Source organism: Callorhinchus milii, unplaced genomic scaffold, assembly GCF_018977255.1.
Source record: "Callorhinchus milii isolate IMCB2004 unplaced genomic scaffold, IMCB_Cmil_1.0 Scaffold3, whole genome shotgun sequence".
Taxonomy (NCBI): Eukaryota; Metazoa; Chordata; class Chondrichthyes; order Chimaeriformes; family Callorhinchidae; genus Callorhinchus; species Callorhinchus milii.
The window spans coordinates 90,868,832-90,890,230 of NW_024704744.1; the positions used below are offsets into that span (position 1 = coordinate 90,868,832).

Genomic DNA, 21,399 nt, shown 5'->3' on the forward strand with positions numbered 1-21,399 from the left:
GTTCAGATGAAAGATCATCGACCTCGACCTGAAACGTTGACTCACTTTCCTCTCTCCATAGATGCTGCCTGACCTGCTGAATGTTCCCAGCAACTTTTGTTTTTATTTCATATGATTTTTAAAACGGTTTCACCTGTCACGTTCAAAGATTCCCACCTGCTTGACATACTGGGTTTACCTGTTGCTGTGGATACTGCATTGCTGCCATGCTGCTTTGGGTCCTGGCCTGCATACCCATTGGGTACCGCTGTGCTGTCGAAGGCCCATATGGCTGCCCAGGATAGGGTCCGCTCTGTTGCTGCTGTGAATAAGGATTGTTGCTCATCCCATATCTCTTCATACCCATCTGTTCCATTGGATTGGCCTATCAGCAATGCAAAATAAAGACAATTATTAACCAAGAAATCTGGAATATGTGCAAAGCACAACAATGAAGGAATATAATAATCCTTATCAAGTCTTTGAGACGTCTCAAAGCACTTCACAGAATATACTGTACAGCCTCTCTTCACCTAGTTAGTTGGAACTTGGTTGTTAGCCGAATGGCACATCTTTTTTGGGGTAATAATCCCTTCAAAAATTATCTTAAAAAAATAATAATTTGGTCACTCAATCCACGACTGTTTGTGGGACACTGCTGTGTGCAATTGGCTGCTGCGTTTCACCCACAAAATATACAGTGATTTGAGACGTCTCTATGACGTGATGAGGCACTATATCAAATGCAAGGATTATTATTTTTATTATTACATTTATATAAAAAAAACTTTCTTTACTAATGCAACAATCCTCAACAGTGTAATGTATAATTAATTGGAGGATATTTGACAATCACCTGGATGTGGCTAACGTTCAAGAGCAACTCTCAAATGACAACTATTATACAGCTGTATGAATGATTTTTCAGTCCTTGCCAACCCTCGTTTCACTCAGATCCTCCAACATATTAATCTCCCAATCCAGCTCCTCCTGGACTCTTGCAACTCATAGGGACTCTCACAGTGAAGCCCTCAGTTCTCTCTTCCTACCTATACTTTGTAGTGTCATGCAGAACAACCTCAATTACACGCACCTTAACAATACCCTGAGGTGCTGGCTCAGTGTAATTTATCCTATATACAAATGATGGCAACAGAGAGCTGCACATCAACACGCTCACATACATGCAATTGTGTGAAAGCTATCGCCAATCAACTAACAACTGGGTTCCTACTTATTACTAGGTGAATGTGGATTAAGGAAACTTGCCTAACGTTTCGTCCCGCCCGGGAATCGAACCCAAGTCCTCTCACTTGTGAGGCAGGTGCTCTAACCACTAAACTACAGGACTCCACATGTGCTGTAGTTCAGTGGTTGGCGCACTCGCCTCGCCTCTGATGATTAATGAGTTTTCAACTTTGCAGCTGGTCAAATTGCAAAGGTCCGTAGCTAGAAATCGAGAAAAAATGGTAACTTAAGAAATAAAAGCACATGGCAGTAGTTTTTGTGCTCTTGCTACTGGCAGGAATTCTACCTAGTAAAGTAAAGCAAAGTAGACTCCTGGTGCCAGCAGTCTCCGTGTTAAATAAGACCAGCTCTCCGATAGTCTGTAGCTGAATATAGCACTAAAATCACATCATAAGCACAGAGTATCAAGGCACATGCTTTAACAAAACACACCTAATACAACCTTCATTAGTGTTGCTGTAACATGGTGAAGATATGAATGACAATCTCATTATACAATGAATGTAATATCACGTCTTTTTAATAAACGTCATGCTGTAATTGTCAATGGTATTTTGTGTATATTAAAAACAAAATCCACAAATAATTCTCTTAATATTGTCTTGGAGGTTTTTTTTAAAAAACAAAGATGAGATTATAGCATGTTAGCATTTTGTTGAACAACATTATTGGATGGAGTTTACCACTCTCATAACAATGTCCTTCATAAACTTGAACCTCATTCCTTCTTCAAATCAGCTCAGTGAAGCACTCCAGACCTCTGACCTACTTTGTGATCATTCAATAAATGTATCATCCACTAAAATGTAGATCACAAACTCGGATACATTTGACATACTCAGATGTCCAGATTTGCTCAGCAGTTGTCAATTTCCTTCCTTACACACAACTCATCTGACAATCGCATTAGCCCAAGTATTTCTTGTGAAGTTCTTTTGTTGCATAATCTGCCATGCAGGGCACTTTGAACCTCCCTTTATCTCTGTCTGCAAGGACACTGCAGATTCAGCAATTCAGAAAAAAAAACATTTCTAGTTTTTAAAACATACACTTACTTTCCTTTCGTGGAATATTACATCTGCAAAACCAATCTCTTATTTTCAAAGGATATAAATGTGAATAAAACAGAATTATTTAAAACAAAACTCCTAAACTAAGTGCTGCATGTTCAGCATCCACATCCTTGCCAGGCTTCACTGGCTCCCTGGTCCCTAATGGGATGACTTTCTGAATTCCCCCTCCAGCCATACCCTCACTCCACAATCTCAGGACTGCTGTATCCCCCTGCCCACCATTCCTTCAGCCACTATATCCTTGCTCTTGGCAACTACTTCTTAGAATCCCTCAACCTTGTACCCTCCCTCTTGGTTTTCAGTGCTTCTAAAAAAAAACGAGTTCAACTGTGACTTGGGTCAACTCTCTTCCACCTCCTATTTCCCACCTTCCTCAGGTTTCCACTCCATCTCTCAAAGCAACAACAATTTGCATATAGAGCGCCTTTCACATAGGGCAGTGTCCCAGGTGCGAGAACGCAATCGGTCTATATACTCAGTCTCAAAGCAGATCTGAGTGTACACTCAGTCTGTGCACGCAGTCTCCAAGCACTTTGAGACATTATAATTCCTTCAAAAAAATTATAATTTGGTCACTCAATCCACGACTGTTGGTGGGACACTGCTGTGCTCAATTGGCTGCCATGTTTCAGCCACAAAATACAGTCAATTCACTTTACAGTATATTCCGTGAAGCACTTTGAGACTCTTGAAGACGTGATAAGGCGCTACATCAAACGCAAGGATTATATTACCCTACGTGAAAAGTGCTATATAAATCAAGTTGTTGTTAAAAGGTAAAGGATACTAAACATTCCAGTGGTTCAACTGGAACCATAGACTTCACAGTGATGAATATTCAAGTGACGCACCTTCTCTTTTATTGGTATCTCTTCCCGTTTCAGCAGATTTGTGGTGTTTGGAACTAGGAAACGTTAAACAGTTGAAGCATAAAAACTAAACAAAGGGTTTCCCCCGTCTACTCTGGAGTTTTCAAGGGTGCTTCATTATTATGATAGTAAAATACAACAGACTTTTTTTGCTTAATACACGCCTCAGGGGAACAAAGCTTCCATTCAGCATACTAAGAATGTCTTCTAGAGCTGTTCATTTTGGACACAAAAGAATGTAGACATATAAACATTAAAAAATTGAACCACTTTTGTTTAGTACTAAACTGAAGAATGAAAGAGAGAGGCAGCACTAACCTGAGGGAAAAATCTTGAGCGCTGAGGTTTCAGGAACCACAAGGTAGATGAGAATGAAGAGTGAGAGTATACAAAGGCAGTTAAAGGTTAAGCACATTTTGACTTCATCAAGGTGAAACACTTTAATACTGGGAAATGGAATCATTCCCAAATTGTGCACCGAGTCAATAACAAGCACTCCCAGGTCAGATATCGGACAATATAATAGAGCAAAATTTCCTCTACCCCAACAATGTGCCTTAACTGCAATCTCTGAAATTCCAATCGTCACACCGTTTTACAGAATATCTTACGGAGCGCTTTGAGATGTCTCAATGATATGATAGGATGGAAATGCATCAAATGCAAGGATTATATTACGATGCCATGGTGAAACTTAACAAAATATGCTACAAAACAAATAGTCACTCCACCATACAGTGTTTCCTGAAAAGCACTTTGAGACATCCTCCTGACCTGAAAGGTGCTATACTAAATGTAATGATTATTATAAAAAAAATCACAAAACAAACTGAATTACAAGGCTGTGATGGCAATAATGCAAAGATTCAAGGAAAGTTCCAAGCCAAGCTCCTGAAGAGTCATAGAACGTCACAGCACAAAAGGAGGCCATTCAGCCCATCATGCCTGTGCCAGCTACGTGTGCCTTGGAAGAGCTACCCAATCAGTCCGACTTCTCCGCTCTTTCCCCATGACCTTACAAATTTCAAATTTGTTATCCTGGAGTTCCCGTAATTTAATTTATTAATTTACACAAGTCCAACCAGAAGCTCATTCAGACCAAGCTGATACATTTTAATAATTCACTACTATCAAGTCTTAGCCTAAAAGTTTGTGGTGTTGTTCCTCTCTCCTCTCCAGTGCTGATTTATACAAACAGGAAACTAACAACAACAACTTGCATTTATATAGCGCCCCTCAGCTCTCAACAGTGGCGGAGCACAACTCCGAGCCGGAGGGAGATAAACACAGGCACGGTCGAAGAGGAAGGTCTTCAGACTCGATTTGAAGATGGAGAAGGAAAGGGCAAAACTGAGGGACAGTGGAAGTGATCCAGAGGTTCGGGTATAGTGGCTGAAAGTACAGCAACAATGGTGGAACGGAGGACACGAAGAACATACAGGAGGCCTGGAGCCAGTCGAGCAAAGGCAGCGAATGGTAGATTGCGGGGGTAAGCCGGTTGAATAGGTAGGGAGGTGCCAGGACACGAAAGGATTTCAAAACGAGTGTGAGGATCTTGAAATCGATCCGTTTGGCGTTAAAGAGCCAGTGGAACTTGGCTGGAACTTGTGTGATGTTTAAACCATGATATTTCTCTATTCTGTCAGAAGCTCTACAACTGGGCAGTAAATAAGATCCCTTACATTCTTAACGTGTTACACTGACAATGTGTAAATACTAAAGAAAGACAAAACACAAGATAACATTGCTAAAGTACTTTACAAAGGTAATTGTTGAATTGAGCTCAACCAATTAGGTGAGTATTAAAGTGAAAAACAATTACTTCACAAATCTAATGAATTCCTGTGAGGATATATGGTAATTTAATTAAACCTTTTTTCTGCATTATATTGTGTGAGAGTTTTAATCGCGGCACACCTGCTGGCAAATCGGACTTTACCTACTAGATTTATATACAGTACAATTTACTTGAACAGTATATTCTGTGAAGCGTTTTGAGGCATCTCGAAGATGTGATCTGGCGCTATATTAATTGCAAGGATTATCATTATAAAAATACAGATTTTGCCTGTAAAAGTCGGGTGGGGGGGGGGAGCAGATTTTGCACCAACTGTCTCTCTTCTTCCCTCATTGTGACCAAAACTGTTTGCAGGACTCCAGATACCACCTGGACCAGACAGTGTACAATTTGAGCAGGACTCAACAGATTTGAACTGTTTTCCTGGTTTATCGCTACGTCATGCTGTTTAACATGGTGAGTGATGAATAACTGACATCTCTGGAACCACTTTAATTTTCTCTTTAGTAAGTTCCATCCCATCCAAGCAATTCATGTGCCTCCTATTTGACTTTCCATAAGCTTCATCTTGTAGTGAACTTAATACACTAGTGATCAGGCCAAATGCACTCCCTGTCAAGCTTGCTGTGTAAGATGTTGGCTGCCTCCGCTGGTTCTACACCCTAACTTGATGTCACCTGTAAATTTAAACAACCTTTTGGTAATATTTGTATAGTGTAGTGTAGCTACCCTGCTCAACCAAATTCTCCTTATTATAATAATTCTTGCATTTGATATAGCTCTTTATCATGCCTTTGAGATGTCTCAAAGCGCTTCACAGAGTATACTGTGAAGTGAATTAACTGTATTTTGTGGATGAAAAGCAGCAGCCAATTGCGCACAACAGCGTCCCACAAACAGTCGTGTTTATTATAACTACCCTGACCTTTCTTTCCTTTAGCCCTTATTAATCACATCCATGCCTTTGCTGAGCAGAACACTGCACATGCAAGACCGAGGCCCTCCTGCTTGGCTCCTGCCTCTTCACTTGTGCTGAGGACATCACTATTTACATCACTATTTACAGATGCACACTCCAACTCACCAAACAGGTACAGAACTTTGGTGTCTTATTTGACCCTCAACTGTCTGTTGAACCCTACATCCATGCATTGACCCATTCTGCCTTACCCCCCACCTCCACAACATCGCCCGGCTTCACCACTACCTCTCCCATCAAGCTTCTGAGACCCTCATCCATGCTTTAAATTCAGGCTCAACGGCGCTGACTCCCAGCTCACAAGACTTCCCAAATCTTCTCTCCACAAGCTGCAGGTTTTTCAGAACTCTTCCACACTAAGCTCTGTGAGCCGATCACCCCACCCTCGGCCGGTTTCTTATTACCCAGAATTTCTCCTACAAAATATACAGTCAATTTACTCAACAGTATATTCTGTGAAGCAATTTGAGATGTCTTGAAGACATGATAAGGCGCTATATCAAATGCAAGGATTATTATCTAATGCATCACAAGCAGCAATCCCCATCATCTTCCTGTTGAAGAATCCACTCCAATCCCATTGCCCTCTCGCCAGTGAACACTACATACTAATGGAGCCAGAGGTTATCCATATTCCTCAGCGATTAAGTTTCTAACATGGAGTAGTTTCTTACGCACTAAGGAGAATGGGTAACCTCTATCTCCATTAGACAAGAGAATTACAGCTAAAACCACAAAAAGAAGTATGTGCATATACAAAGTGCAAGACAACTGAGAGGGGAACATTGAATAAGTAAAGAAATCAAATACTTTCAAGCAGAAAAAAACAGTAAACGGAAGAAAAGCAAGAAATAGCTTTGATGAGGAAATAGAAGGACAGGCAGGACTTCCACAACGGCCAGTAACTGCCAACACAAACTACCCGAAGTGTGAATAACACCTGAGAGAGGCGACATTTGGAAGTGGTGAGCAAAACAGCTGAGCATCAATCAAACTGAACCATGAATGGACACGTCTTGGTAATGGCTTTCAAATTTTACTTAGTAGTAAAATACCTTTGCCTTGGTGTTCGTTTGAAATACGGGGGGGTCCAACTGGCAGCCCACGGGCCAGATCAGGCCACAGACGCGGCCAATCAACAACAACAAAATTACATTTATAGAGCGCCTTTCACGTCGGGAGGACGTCCCAAAGCACTGAAATCAGCAGACGGACACCATGGCCTCAAGCTGTGCCCAACAACAGTACTGGCCGATCGGATTAAATATTGCTTATGTGTCCGCAGATTTTTCTCAAATGCAGCATCCGCTCCTCAGCAGCCAAAAGGTTGGACCCCTCTGTGCTAGACTCAAAACTGTGCACAAATGGTCATAACTTGCCATAAGCAGTTGACACAGGAACCAGCCTCTCAACTCAGCTTTTAACATTTATGCAAACGATTCTATCTCACATCTTCTATTCCAGAAGACATTAACACTTATATCTGTCCCAATTATATAAACATTTCCCTCCTTCCTACTATAATTGAAAAATTCAATGATCAATATATTTAAAATATAAGTTTTAACAAATGGTGTCGCAATTGATTCCAGTCCATTATCTCAACAATTAAGACTTTGCTGTTGAAATTGACTGATAAATAATATGAAAGACCATCCCCTTGAGATTATTTAACAGACAAAATCATCTGGTACACATGAAAAGATTGAACAAAACAATTACTACATTGTTATGACTGGATTATTTTATATGAATAACACATTAAATCTGAATCAAGGACGAAAACACTTCGACATAAATAATGCATTTGGCCCGCTTAAGACACTCAAAAATAGAAATCATTCCATAAAAGATAAATAAAAAGTTTTCCTACCTGAATAGAGATGTTCAAACTGACAATCGATTAAACAAATCATGAAACACCATACTTTTATCCTTGTGGACAAAATCAGAATGTGAAGTATTTTTCTTTTCACATCTGATCACCCAAATTTCGCTTTGTTTCCATTCCCACAGCCCTTCAATTTGACTTCACCCAACAACAACAACTTGCATTTATATAGTGCCCTTCACATGGGGCAGCATCCTGCTTGAACTACAACAATGAATTACCTCCGACAAACCAATCGTGTTGTAATATCATGTTTTATAACAATAATAATCTTACATTTAATATAGTGCCTTATTGGGTCTTCGAGACGTCTCAAAGCGCTTCACAGAATATGCTTCGCAAACAAAACTCAGTCAAAGTCGATCATGTACTCACTAATGGTAATCAAGAGAATTTCTGCAGAACCTGCAACCTGGTTTCTGCACATTGCCCAATAAGGGTTTGCACATAGCACAGGTATTACCTACAGTGCACACATCCTCCATAGCTGTGGAAGCCAATAATAATAATCCTTACATTGATATAGCACCTTATCATGGCCTCAAGACATCTCAAAGCGCTTCACAGAATATACTGTAAAGTGAATTAACTACATTTTGTCAGCAAATCGCAGCAGCCAATTGCGTACAGCAGTGTCCCACAAACAGTTGTGGTCAAACATGTGTTTGGTCAAACAGTGACCAAATTATTATTTTTTTTGAAGGGATTATTACCCCCGGAAAAGCAATCCGCAATCGACTAACAACGGGGTTCCTACTCACTGCTAGGTAAACAGAGGCATGTGGAGTAAGTAAACTTGTCCATAGTTTCGCCCTGCCCAGGAATCGAACCCAAATCCTCTCGCTCGCAAGGTGAGTACTCTAAAGTACTATGCTACAGGACTCCACAACAGCAATGTAGTAGAAAGAGCCCAGTGCACAACTAGCAACCACAGCAGCAAAACCAAGACCCTTAGAACCAGTCAGAAACAGTTATCAGGGTCATCCACAAAACACTCCCTATAACACACCATCTATCTTGCATGCAAAAAAATTAATCAAAAAATATATTCATTATTTAAACTAAAAACTTACATGGAAAATGTGAACATTTTTTAAGGCATAATACTGAGATGAATTCCTGGAGCCAAATGAAGTAGTGCAGAGGTAGCTGCATTTGCTTTTGATGCTGATTTTTCTATGAAAGGAAGAACAGATGTTACCTTTCCTTTGTAGAAAATCCCTCCACCATCAAAAACGCAGTGAGGATAAAGTCACCTTAATTACACAAAGCCAATCTTTTACTCAACATCACAGAGAGACCTGACAAAATTCAACAGTAGTGCCAAGAAATTGATCTTCAAAGCCTTCATCTTTGCTCATTCAAAACTTGGGACAAGATCAGGCAGCAACACTAAAGTATCAAAGAAAGGAAATCTGGTGCTCCTTTGGAATGCCGTCGGATGAAAAATTGATGTAACTTTACATATGTAAGCAAAGTACTCATTCGAGGTGTAACCACTCAGTCAGAAGTGTAACCTGTCTCATTTCATAAGAGAATATTCGCCTTCTGAGATGTATCCTGTTCTTCTATCTGAAATTAAGAAGTCTCTCACATTGAACAATTGTTTCATCTACATCAGCTACAGCAATTTCTCTTCTTTAAAACAAAACTATACTGTTGATAGTTTCTTTTATTCACTGAACCGTTCCTTTTTGTTGGCAGGAAACACGTTCAACGATATTCTCCTGGAAGATGAATCTTCAGTTGAGTGAACACACTCGACAGACAGCTAAGCTAACTGTGTTCAGATATTAAGAAAGGAAACTCAGTCTGTTTTATATTATAATCTGCTTAGTATCCTAGTAATCTTTTCAAACCTTCTCAATAGTTTAAAGCATCATACAAACTATCTTTCCATGGATTTTACCTCCTTACAATAAAAATATCGGTCTTAAGGATTACATTCCTTTCCAATTCACTCCAATTAATACCTATCTCCCTTTTGGTTTTACAAGCAATACTACAACTTCAGTTAGTTAGGACAGAGCAAGGAGTCAACTCTGCTCTCTCAATTATACCTCAAATATATATCAAGACTGTGGTGGATAGATAAGTCAGGGTATCAAGGGATATGGGGCGGGGGGAGGGGGGTTAATTGGAGTTGAGGTACAGATCAGCCATGATCTTACAGAATGCTGGAACAGGCTCGAGAGGCTGAATGGCCTTCTCCTGTTCCTATGTTTCTTCAGTGCAAACAATAACCTTACATATATGTACTATATACTTCTTTCAAAATGTTTCAACTGAAAATTATTATATAGAGTGCTACGTTCATAGAGAACTGTATCTTGAACATAAAACTATGGACACACAAAAGCGTTGCTGCTGATCACTACACTCATCATCCTGATTATACATACCCACTCTCTTGCCTCTCTTCTTCTCCCCGAACTAAGTAACTATTCAAATTCAAAAATCTACACTGAATATTGGAATATGCAACAAAATAGAAGTTAAAAGAACAATTAAATAACAGAATAAACAGCACTGCTTCATTTTTTTTAAAAAAATCCGTTAACTAAATAAATTAAAGCAAAATCTTCCAGTCCTCACGTTTCACTTTTTGACCTCCACAAGGTCAGTCACCACAGAAAGGTTCAGTGCGTTAGTCCCTTCTAGTGTGAGGAACAAGTGTTTACATCCGTTTCTTAATGGGGGGGGGAAAGAGAGCAGAAGAGAAAGACATCCACCACTGAAAGAAAGATCTGTGCTCGCCTAATTCCATTTTCCATATTTTCCAGTCAGTCCTAATCTCCCTTGCCTCACTCTCTGGGCAGGTCAGAGTGAATTGAATGCCTGTCAATTCTCACAAGCCTTTTCTTCCTGATGCTGGAAGTTTGAATTGAAAGAGCACATGGCTAATCTACATATGTGAAGGTCATGGCACTCTAGTCAAAGAGGTTAAGTTTGGAACAGCTCACAGAAGGGGCTGTCTTAAACATCTTGGATTGGTGCCCAATAAGAGAGATTGCTGAAAAGCAATAGATAGCTTCTGGCAGCAGAGAGAAAACAAGGCAACAAAGGCTGACCATGTGATTCCAACAGCGATCGTCTCACAAAGCAGATTTCACACTGTTCACCTGCCACCTAACTGTTTGCTTTCTGTACAGGATAAAGCCGTTATTGATAATCATTTGTTTGCATGATGTATCATTTCGTTAAGAGGATCACAGACTTACTAATTGAAGGCAATCCATTAGTTAAAAAGCAACTGGTATCACTGAGAAAACAGTATTTAACTCCATGTAAACAGACACCTGGATAAATTATGTTGAACAAAAGGTGATACAGCAAAAAGATTGGATGTTCAATCAATTCACTTCTTACTGATTTTTCTCCATTGATTTTCTCTGATCCTCAAGGTGTTAACACCTTTCTTGGGGGCACGGAACCTACTTGCAATACTGGCCATCAGTTCATGGCAGTGTCACTCTGATCAGATGATGCATTACAACAACAACTTGTTGACGGCGTCTCAGAGCACTTAAAACATTAACATCACTGCATTAACTTTACTGCTGAAGCTCACGTCTTTGTGTGTTCTGGTTAGCGACGACTCTATACTTTTCTGTCTTCCTATCTATATACGGATGGATTGTACTAGCCCACTGCATCACATCAGTCCACCATGTCTCTCATCATTATCTTCTCCAGACAACCCCCCACCCTCTAAACAACATGATTTGGGACGTCCTCCCGACGTGAAAAGCGCTATATCAAATGCAAGGATTATTATTATTATTATTATGATCCATGAATACAGTTCGTCCTTTTTTCACAAGAATGGTTTGGATGAAGAAGGCCCTTTTCAATATCCAGTGTCCTGCCTCCTACCATCTTTCCTGGCAAACTTGTTAAGTCACTGATTACTGAGTAAAGAAAATCTGTCCTGAAATTGCCCTTTACAACTCTAAACATACATCATATATATATAAATCCAAGTTGTTTTTGTTGTTGTCTTCTTGTTCTACTGTCTTGATACATCCAAAAGTAAGGAACTGCAGTATCTGCAGTATTTTGTTTACTTTTTTTCAATCCCATTCAAAACGGTACACACCTCTACGATGTCCCCTCTGAGTTGTCTTCTCTCATGACTGAAGAGCCCGAGCTTGTCTAATTGTTGCTCACAGCTCTAACACTAGGGATCAGCCTTGATGCTCTTCTGCACTGTCTCTAGGGCTCTTACATAGTGTTGACCAGAACTGTATACAGTTTTCGGCCTGACCAAAGAACTGTACAGCCTAGGGATCTAAACAACTGATTTAGCAATACAACCCAGCATCCCGTTTGCCTTGTTTATTGCTGCGTCATGCTGCTTTGACATAGTGAGTGACGAGACCAACTAGCACCCTAGATCTCTCGGCTTCCCCCATTGATGAGTTCAATTCCATCCACGAAGTTTCCTCAACTGATAAATGGACACTCTTATTAGTACATTACTCAATGCATGCAGGACAAGTAGACACCCAGATGCAGGAGGTGACAAAATATACAGAAACACAACAAAGTGGATCGTCATCAGCAGTGCCCTGGAGTACTGTATTCACACGTCTCAAGAATGGGACGACGAAAAATGGATCGAGTAAATCCCAGTATTCCATATGGCCAAGCACCACATCACCTTGGAGCTAGTTCAGCCACAAGATGAACCTGTTTACCTTGTCTGCTCCCCCCCACCAACTCACCACACACACACACACACACCCCCCAGACACCGCCCCTCCCTCCATGGATAATAATTCAACATAATACTTGTTTAAACACAGATATTTCAGAAGACAGTCTTGTGAATTGACCACAAATTATTTTCATGAATTGATTCCATGCTGAGTCACCAACGCACTCAAATCACTCGTGTTCTTTACATCAGAGTGAGTCTTGTAAACTCATATCTGGATGAATCAAAACTGACACTACTACTATTACGGTTAGCACCAGTATAGCTCACTGCTGTGAAGTCAGGGTTAGGTGAAGTTAACAACGGATACAACAGAACATTCTCCTCAGCCCTCCTGTGGATAGTCATTGCTCAGTCTAGCACGCTGCCAGATCAAATCAGGGAAAGTTGCAGATTTAATTCTAATTTGAGGATGTGACAGAGAAAATGAGATGTGTGCAACAGAGAGGCTGGATATGAGAGAAAGAGGGAGAGATGGAGTGGTCGAGAGAGGGAGGGGTAGCAAGAGAGAGAGAGAGACACGAGCAGGCAGTCAGACAGGCCAACAGATAGACAGAGACACAGATACACAAACTGAATTTATACAAATTGCCTTTCACATCGGGAGGACGGCACAAGGCGCTTGACAATGAGAAATTCGCACACGAGATGTGGTTTGGGATCATAGAGACAACAACAACTTGCATTTACACAGCACCCCTCACACAGGGGTTGTGTCCCAGAGCGCTTGACATGTCGGAGCCGGGGTTGAGGGTAGGTTGACCGTAGGTACAGTCGAAGAGGAAGGTCTTTGGGTGCAATCTGAAGAGGCGAAAGGAAGGGGCCAGCCAGAGGGATAGAGTAAGAGTTTCAGGGCGTAGTGGCTGAAAGCGTGGCCACCGATGATGGAGGTCGGAGCCAGTCGAGCGGAGGCAGCAGATAGTGGGTTGGAGGGTAAACAGGTCAGAGAGGTAGGGAGGTGCCATGGCATGAGGGGATTTGAAAACGATCGTGAGGATCTTGAAATCGATCCATTCTACGATAGGGAGCCAATGGAGCCTGGCTAGAACTAGTGTGACCGGGGTACGGAGCTTAGCACGAGTAAGTATGCGGGCAGCAGAGTTTTGGATCTGCTGGATTTTGTAGACGGTGGAGCTGGAGAGACCGGCAAAGCGAATACTTGAATCGTCAAGCGGGAAAGTGACGAACGCGTGGGCGAGTGTTTTGGCCATGTCTGGGGTAAGGTACGGAGGCGGGAATATGGTGGAGGTGGAGGAAGGCGGTCCTGATCAGGGACCAGTTGTGGGGAAGGAAGGACAGCTGTGGGGCAAATTTAATACCCAGGTTGTGCACTGGCTCGGTAAGTCTGAGGGATAACCCGGTGAGGTTGAGGAGGTCAGAGCCGCAGGACAGAAGACAATGAAGGGAGCCAAAGAGTTGAGCTCATCCAAACCCTGATGTTAGCCAGACAAGCCAAGAGAACATTGATGAACCTGGAGTCGCATCTGGAGGAGAAGTAGATTTATGTGTCATCCACAGACATGTGGAAGTTTACCCGTGTTTGCGGATAATATTGCCAAGAGGGAACATATAGGTAAGGAAGAAGAGGGGGTCAAAGATGAAGCCCTGGGGTACATCACAGGTAAGACAAGAGATATTACCAGATTAGAAAGTACTCAGTGATTTGAATTCCACGTAATTATTCTAAAATTAATCAGTCAAATTAGTCCCTTGTTCTAATATTATCTGACCTTATGCAACCACATCAATAAAGTTTTTCCAAAATTCATTAAAAAGTTTAAAAGGATGTTGTTTGTCACAATCCCACACCCCAGCAATGTGATAATTAACTGAAGTTAATTTGCACGTTTAACAGTTCACATCACATGGTGAAGAACAGTTAAAATGTAACCAGATTTGATTTAACTTATTACCAGTTATTCATTGTTTAGAATACACATTCATGCATCATTTAGCCATATTTTTAAAAGATGGATAATGCACAATTGGCACTAAATTACTACCATTATTCAAGTTTTTTTAAAAAAACTCAGATTTATAGATAAATTAAGATCTGACATTGCAAACTAATGCAGCACATCAACGACTTGCATTTATATAGCACCCTTCGCATGGGGTAGCATCTAGAAGCGCTTAACAATGGCGGAATTTGACACCAAGGCAGGAAAAGAGAGGAGGTGACAATTGCCACACTCAAAGAGGAAAATCTTCAGGTGAGATCTGAAGATGGGCAAGGGGAGTGCAAGGTGGAGGTAGGGATTGAGGCAGGGAGTTCTGGAGGATCAGGGCATCTTGGCTGAAGGCAAGGATATCAATGTTACAGCAGAGAAGAGAGGTTGAGGGATGTGCAGAAGGCCCAAGCCAGCTGAGCAATGGGGGCCGAAAGGTAGCCCAATCCTACATTGGTTCTCAATTTATTCAATACCCAGATACTTAAGATTCTCAAGCACGCTTTCACCAACAATAGCTAGTTTAGCTGCAAAATGTACATGAAGTAGGGAGGACCGGACCAAAAAAGATGAATAGCCTCAAGCAAAAATCTGCACGATCCAGAATGAAGTAAAACTTGGCAAAGAAAAAAAAACGAGCTGCAAACTCAACACTTGAATCTCATGTGGCTTGAAGAGAAAATGCTGCTAACCCAATCACACCTTCTCTCCTGTCGCTGTATGCACACAAAAGTCTCCCACCTGCCTTCCACTCTCACAGGAGAAAGCACTCAGCTTTTGCAATGCAATGAATATTTCCTCCAATTACACCCAGTTCTACTTCCACCTGCAAGCTGGCGAGAACCACCAGGTATAAAACAGGACATTTCACAGGCTGGCGCCAACTTGGGAATACTAGAATTATTAATAAATTGGTCATTTTTGAAAATAGACCAAAGTAATCTCACAGTAACTAACGGATTCAATATCCAGCAATTCTTTCACTGGAATCAAGAACTGCCATTTAACAATTTCCTTCCACTAAAGTCAACTTTTTAATGAAGCAACTTAACAAATACGAATTCAACATGTAAGATACACTTGGGAACAAATTGAACACAAATAATGAGAACTATTTATCCTACACACACACAGCACACACAGGCGAGCACGCACACACACACGGTTGAATCCGCACAAGCATAGTGCATTATGGCATGTGCAGCATTTTTTCTTTTGAAATCTATTTACTTTATATTTTCAGACAGGCTGTTGTGGAGAAAAGCATCAGCTAGATCAAGAGATCAAAGTGGCAACATCCACACTGCAGTACCAAACCTAGGTTGTGTATATGTAAAGAAAGATTCTCACAGAATAGTTCTCTCGGACTAATTCCTTGGTGATACAAGCTCTTGTTTGCTCAAAGCCAGAAGACCTTAAGCTGGGCCAAGGAACCACAAGGCTAAATAAAGAGAGAAATCGAACAGTGATGGTGCTAGGAACCAGAAGCATGAAAAATAAAAGTTGTGTTAGACAGCTGATGCTCTGTTGCTGCTCTATTAGTAGTTTACTTTCGCACTTGAAGAAGACGTTTCATCACAATTCACAAGTATCTTTCACACTTGTAAAGGAACATCAGTAGCACATAAGCGGGTTGAATGATCTAGATTTAAAATTACTTTGCACCTTTCTCTCATCATGTGCTGACCTCGACACAAATCTGATACGGGATATTTCTTTTGGTCTGAAGATTAACATTGCAGTCTGGAGCAGTTAATAAGAGGGGCACTTCAATGAGCAAGACAACTCATTAATTCACCTCTCCCTAATGGCACGATGCCCATTTAAGCAACTTAATTGAAAAGAAGCCTTTGCATGTTCCTGTGAACTCTGATGCCAGGACTATTGCAAACAAGAACAAATAGCAGTTTAATATTTCTCTCCCCTTATGACACTGAACAACAACAAAATGCATTTATATAGCGCCCTTCACATAGGATAGCGCTGCACCTGAAGAACATGTGAAGCTCCTTCATTCCTCTCTAAAACGGCGAATACTAACAGTTATTCAATAATACTAATCCTCACATTCACACAGCACCTTTCACGTTGGGAGGGCACCTCAGAGCACGTCATAGGATGTACTGTAGTGACCTTGTCTTTTTGTGGTCCAGAACAGCAGCCAGTTGGTACCCAGTGATGTCCAATAAACAGCCATGAAATAACTCACCAATTTTATTTGGGGGCCCCAGGAGTTCCTTTCTCTTTTAGAATTGTCATAGGATCTTTAACATCCACATCAACAGAAAGACAAGAGTTGGGTTTAATGTCTCATCTGAAGGATGACACTTCCATACAACAATTTACATTTGTATAGCACCTTTCAAAGGAGTACAGATTGGTAGGGGGTTAGGACGTCACAAAGGTAAGGAGGAGCAAGTCCATGGAAGACTTTGAAGGTGAGGACCAGGATCTTGAACTAAGTGATGGGAAGCCAGCGGAGCCAGGTAAGGATGGGGGTGATAGGATCGCGGAGCCTGATGCAGAAGAGAACAAGGGCTGCAGAGTCCTGGATGATCTGCAGCCTGTGGAGGGAGGAGTCAGGGAGGCTGACAAGCTGGGAGTTTGGTAGTTGAATCTGGATATGATGAACGCAGCACACCCCCAGCACTGCATTGAAGGGTCAGCCTAGACAATGAGTTACAATTACCAACGTGGGGTTTGAAGCCACAACTTTTTGTCTCAAAAACAAGAATGTTGTTCTCTGAACCAAGCTGACACACACATCATAAAAGGAAGATGAAATGAGGAAACACTGGCACTTCCCCACAGGTGGGAAGGAGAAATCAGTGATGTTTATACACATGCATTCAAGGACGGGTAGTTGGAGTGAAACGGTGTACTTAAACTCCTAAACACAGCACTACAATAGCCCTGGGACATCGCTCATGCTTGCAGTTCCACTTTCAAAACTCCAGTGTGCCACTGTGGGAGGGCACAAAGCAGAAAAACAAGGGGATCAGTCACTTTCCATCACTGTCATGCTTCTTGTCAAAGAAACATCAATATGAAGAGGCCTTGGAGCACTTTCCTAGTTTCTCAATCTGAAAAATAGAGCATGGCATTATGGAATATGTGTGTGTGTGTGAGAGTGAGAGAGAGTGTATGTATGTGAGTGCGTGTGTATGTGGGTGCGTGGGGGGGGAAGAAATAATAATCATTGAACTTAATATACCACTGAAACTATGAGATTGTCACAAAACACTTCTGAGTTTCTGTAAATTATTATTATTATTTAAGGAATTATTATAAAAGCGGTCTGCCAATCGACTCAAGTTCCTACTTACTACTAGGTAAACAGAGGTGTGTGGAGTAAGGAAAGTTGCCTAACGTTTTGCCCTGTCCGGGAATCGAACCCAGGTCCTCTTGCTTGCAAGTGATGGTTGCTCATCACTTATGAGACAACTGCTGTCTTACACAGTTCACATCATTCAGTGAACTCAGATAATAATAACAAGCTAGTCATCAAAATGTGAGCAAGTCTTTAGTGCTACTTCTTTAACTATAGAACACAAAGCAAATAAAAACAAACCGAATGGAAAGTCGCATTGTTTACAAAAATAGCTTCCATTGCTTTTAAGAAGTCCACTTTCAAACACATCGCTTATTTTTTTCTGTCTTAATTCCACAGTAGTCTCTGAACAATCTGAAAAGCAGCAAACACAACCTCTATTTGACTGACCTGCGATAACTTAATCTCAACAGACATGAGAACACAGGTATTGCAAATAGATCATTCCCTTCAACCTACAATATACGGTACAATGCTTCATGTTCAAAACGTAGTTAGTTAGCAAACACCAAAATAGCATTAGAACAATTTAACATAAAGAGGAAACACTTCACTAACATACACCAGCTATAAGAATGCAGGTCAATTAGAAGTAATTTACAGAGGTTGTCAAGAATGTAGTAATGTATGCTCAGATTTTCTCAGCCTTTCAATAAAAAATCAATCACCCATATCGCAAATTAGTATTGGTTTGGTGGGGGGCGGAGAGGAATATTGGCAGAAACGCTTTTTCTATGATTTGGCGTTCTCCAAAAAGAATATTTTGCCTTCTGGAGTATTAACAAAAATAAATTGGTGCTATTCCTCACCCCTCCCAATGGCCTTGTGGGTAAATCAACCACTGAGTGCAACAGTAATCCATACAGACCAGGTCACAGTTTCCACTCCCAGTCTGCCAAGTTAGCTGAGCTCAGATGGGCAAGACATATACCCTCAATGTGCCTTTGCAATGAGAGGGGAAAAGAAAGTCTCCAGGTTTTCGCTTGTTGCTAACTAGTGACACCTGCTGGAAAATGGACATGTGTGTGAATAATAATAATCCATGCATTTGATATAGCACTTTACCACGTCTTCGAGACGTCTCAAAACCTTCACAGAATATATTGAAAAGTGAATTGACTTGTGTGTTTTTGTTGGCAAAACGCGGTAGCCAATTGCGCACAGCAGTGTCCCACAAACACAAAGGATAAGGATATCACCAGGCTCAACCGTGCTATTCCCACATTCAAAATGAGCCAATTCTCACCGGGGTCTAAAAGGCGGCATTTCAAACTCGATTTTTTATTAAGGACTCCTGAGTAACAATTGAGGATTCCTTCCAGTTGGCAAAAGTACAGTTCGCAGAAACTCCACAGGGCAAGTAGATCACATCACAATGTAACATACTGCCATTTACCCAAAGGAACCCCTCCCCATTGACAATCAAGTCCGTATTCAGAAATCCCTTCAAAATGTGCCATGTTATAGACCCCATATCTCAGTTCCCATGTGAAAAATGGATACTTAAGAAAGCTGCCCATTGAGGCTAATTCTTACTAAGGCACATTTTTCATGTGTGAAGTGAATTGAAAGAAATTGAAAAATAAATTGAATTTGTTAGATCATATTTGACATAGGTAGCGAATAGGACAAGTCATCAAATTCATCATTACCATTATTATTATTGATAATAACAATATAACAATTAACTTCACGTGGCATGATTTTAACATAGACAGTTTTCTCCACTGAAAGTGCAGGCTTCTGGGGGTCTGGCTCTACAGGTTACAGGTGATATCTCTCCCAAGTGGCCATTTTTACAAGTCTGGTTGGTATCTGGCAGTTATTCAACTACAGAATGCAACACATCCAAACCAGTCGTTCATCACCCAATGTTTATACCTTTGTTTAGCCTTTCTAGCAGGAATGACTGTATAGCAATCAGGAATAAGAAATCAGCTTTTTTTTACCTCCCTGGCCCAGTGGCACAAAAGCCAACTGTAGCATTGACCAACTTCCCTGACTAAATTCAGCACACTAGGATTGCAACCTTCTGGTCCGCATGACTCAATGATTTACACAGTGGACATTAGAGAGCTTTAAGATGCTGCTGAATCAAAAATTCAACAACCAATACAATATCCCTAAAAAGTGTAGTAAACAATTAAAGAAAACTGCATTTTCTTCCATCTGGTCCCTGCTGATGGGAGTGACTCATTCAGGAACAAGGATCCAGGAATCACAGTGGTGCACCCCCATTCTCATTTTGGTAACTCGTGCAAGAGCATGTCCAGAATGATGAGTGTCAGTTGGATATTCCATACCAAGAGGAGAAACCACCCTGAACCCAATCCTGACCACCACTAATATCTGCAGATGTATTTCCAGCAGAAACTGCTGGGTGTCAATAAAGAGAATACTGTTTGCCTCTTCTTAGCTGTGAGATCCTAAGACAATTCTCCATCGTCAATTCAACTGAAATCAATATACATTAGCCTAAGAATTTTATGGTCTTGCTGTCCAGTATTACGCAACATTTATTCATTGTGCCATTTAAAGCGGCAAAACTATTTTGAAAGATACATTTAAGACATGGGGTCAAATTGTAATAAAAGCTAAAACATTTTTAAAAATTTTTAAAATCAGAGGTCTCATTTTTAAGTCAGAGATTGTGGATTCAAGCTTCATCTCTAGGTAAGTGTTGCATTGCTGAAGATAAACCAGATAAATTGGTCATCACTTTATTCCTATTTATGAGCCAGTGTTGTATGCAAATTGGCTACCATGTTCCCTCATGGTCACTACACTTGACACAATTTATGCGTGAAGCACTTTGAAATGTTTTGATGCTTATAAGGAATATTTGTTGAATTAATGTGGGATCAAAAGAATATAGCTTTAAAATAGAACTGAATTACTCAATAGAAATGATCATTTACCTATATTTCTGCATGTCAAAAAGGTACACTTTTTGTATAATGAACAAAAAATCGTACATGTAGTAAAGATTTAATTTTATAAATAGATTGCACTCTAGTTTCCACTGTATGAATGCATTAATAAAATACTAAACAGGCCTAATTTAGTGATAATCAATTAGCCTAATAAGCATTTATATCCCTTGGTTATGAGGAACAGGTTTTGAAACATACGGTACAATTTACTGTGTTACATAAAATAATATTTATAATTAACACTTGATTTTTACTAAATTTGTACAAGCTGTCGTTTGTTGCAGAACGTTATAAATATTTTTCAACAGCTTTTTTTAACAAATCAATATTTGTTCCAGTGTGGATGTTTAATTCTGTGCAAGTTGGGAGGTATGTAAAGATGATTCTAAATGTATCCTCTCGAAAAAAAATATTAAAAGGTTGGAAATAATGACAGCAGATTACTAAAACGGAGAAAATGAACCAGGAATTTTTATTTTCTGCTTTTAAAAGAATGCATCAAGTGTTGGATAAAGCAAAGCTTTGCAGATTGTTGGGGAATGTGCAATGGGGAGGGAAGGTGCTGGCTGGATGGTTGCGACTGATACTCAGCAAGTTGTATTTACATCCGCCCTGATAAATGCCCAGTG

The 21,399-nt window shown here is 40.6% G+C and overlaps 1 protein-coding gene across 2 annotated transcripts in view; it reads right to left on the reverse strand.

Moving 5' to 3' along the window:
- Nucleotides 1-21,399, reverse strand: part of arid1b (AT rich interactive domain 1B (SWI1-like)) — a 283,137-nt gene that overhangs the window by 258,624 nt on the left and 3,114 nt on the right. For both annotated transcript variants that reach the window (XM_007905499.2, XM_007905498.2), the window contains exon 2: nucleotides 179-364. In XM_007905499.2, coding sequence (XP_007903690.2) covers nucleotides 179-364 — 186 coding nt within the window. The remainder of the gene's footprint in view (nucleotides 1-178; nucleotides 365-21,399) is intronic.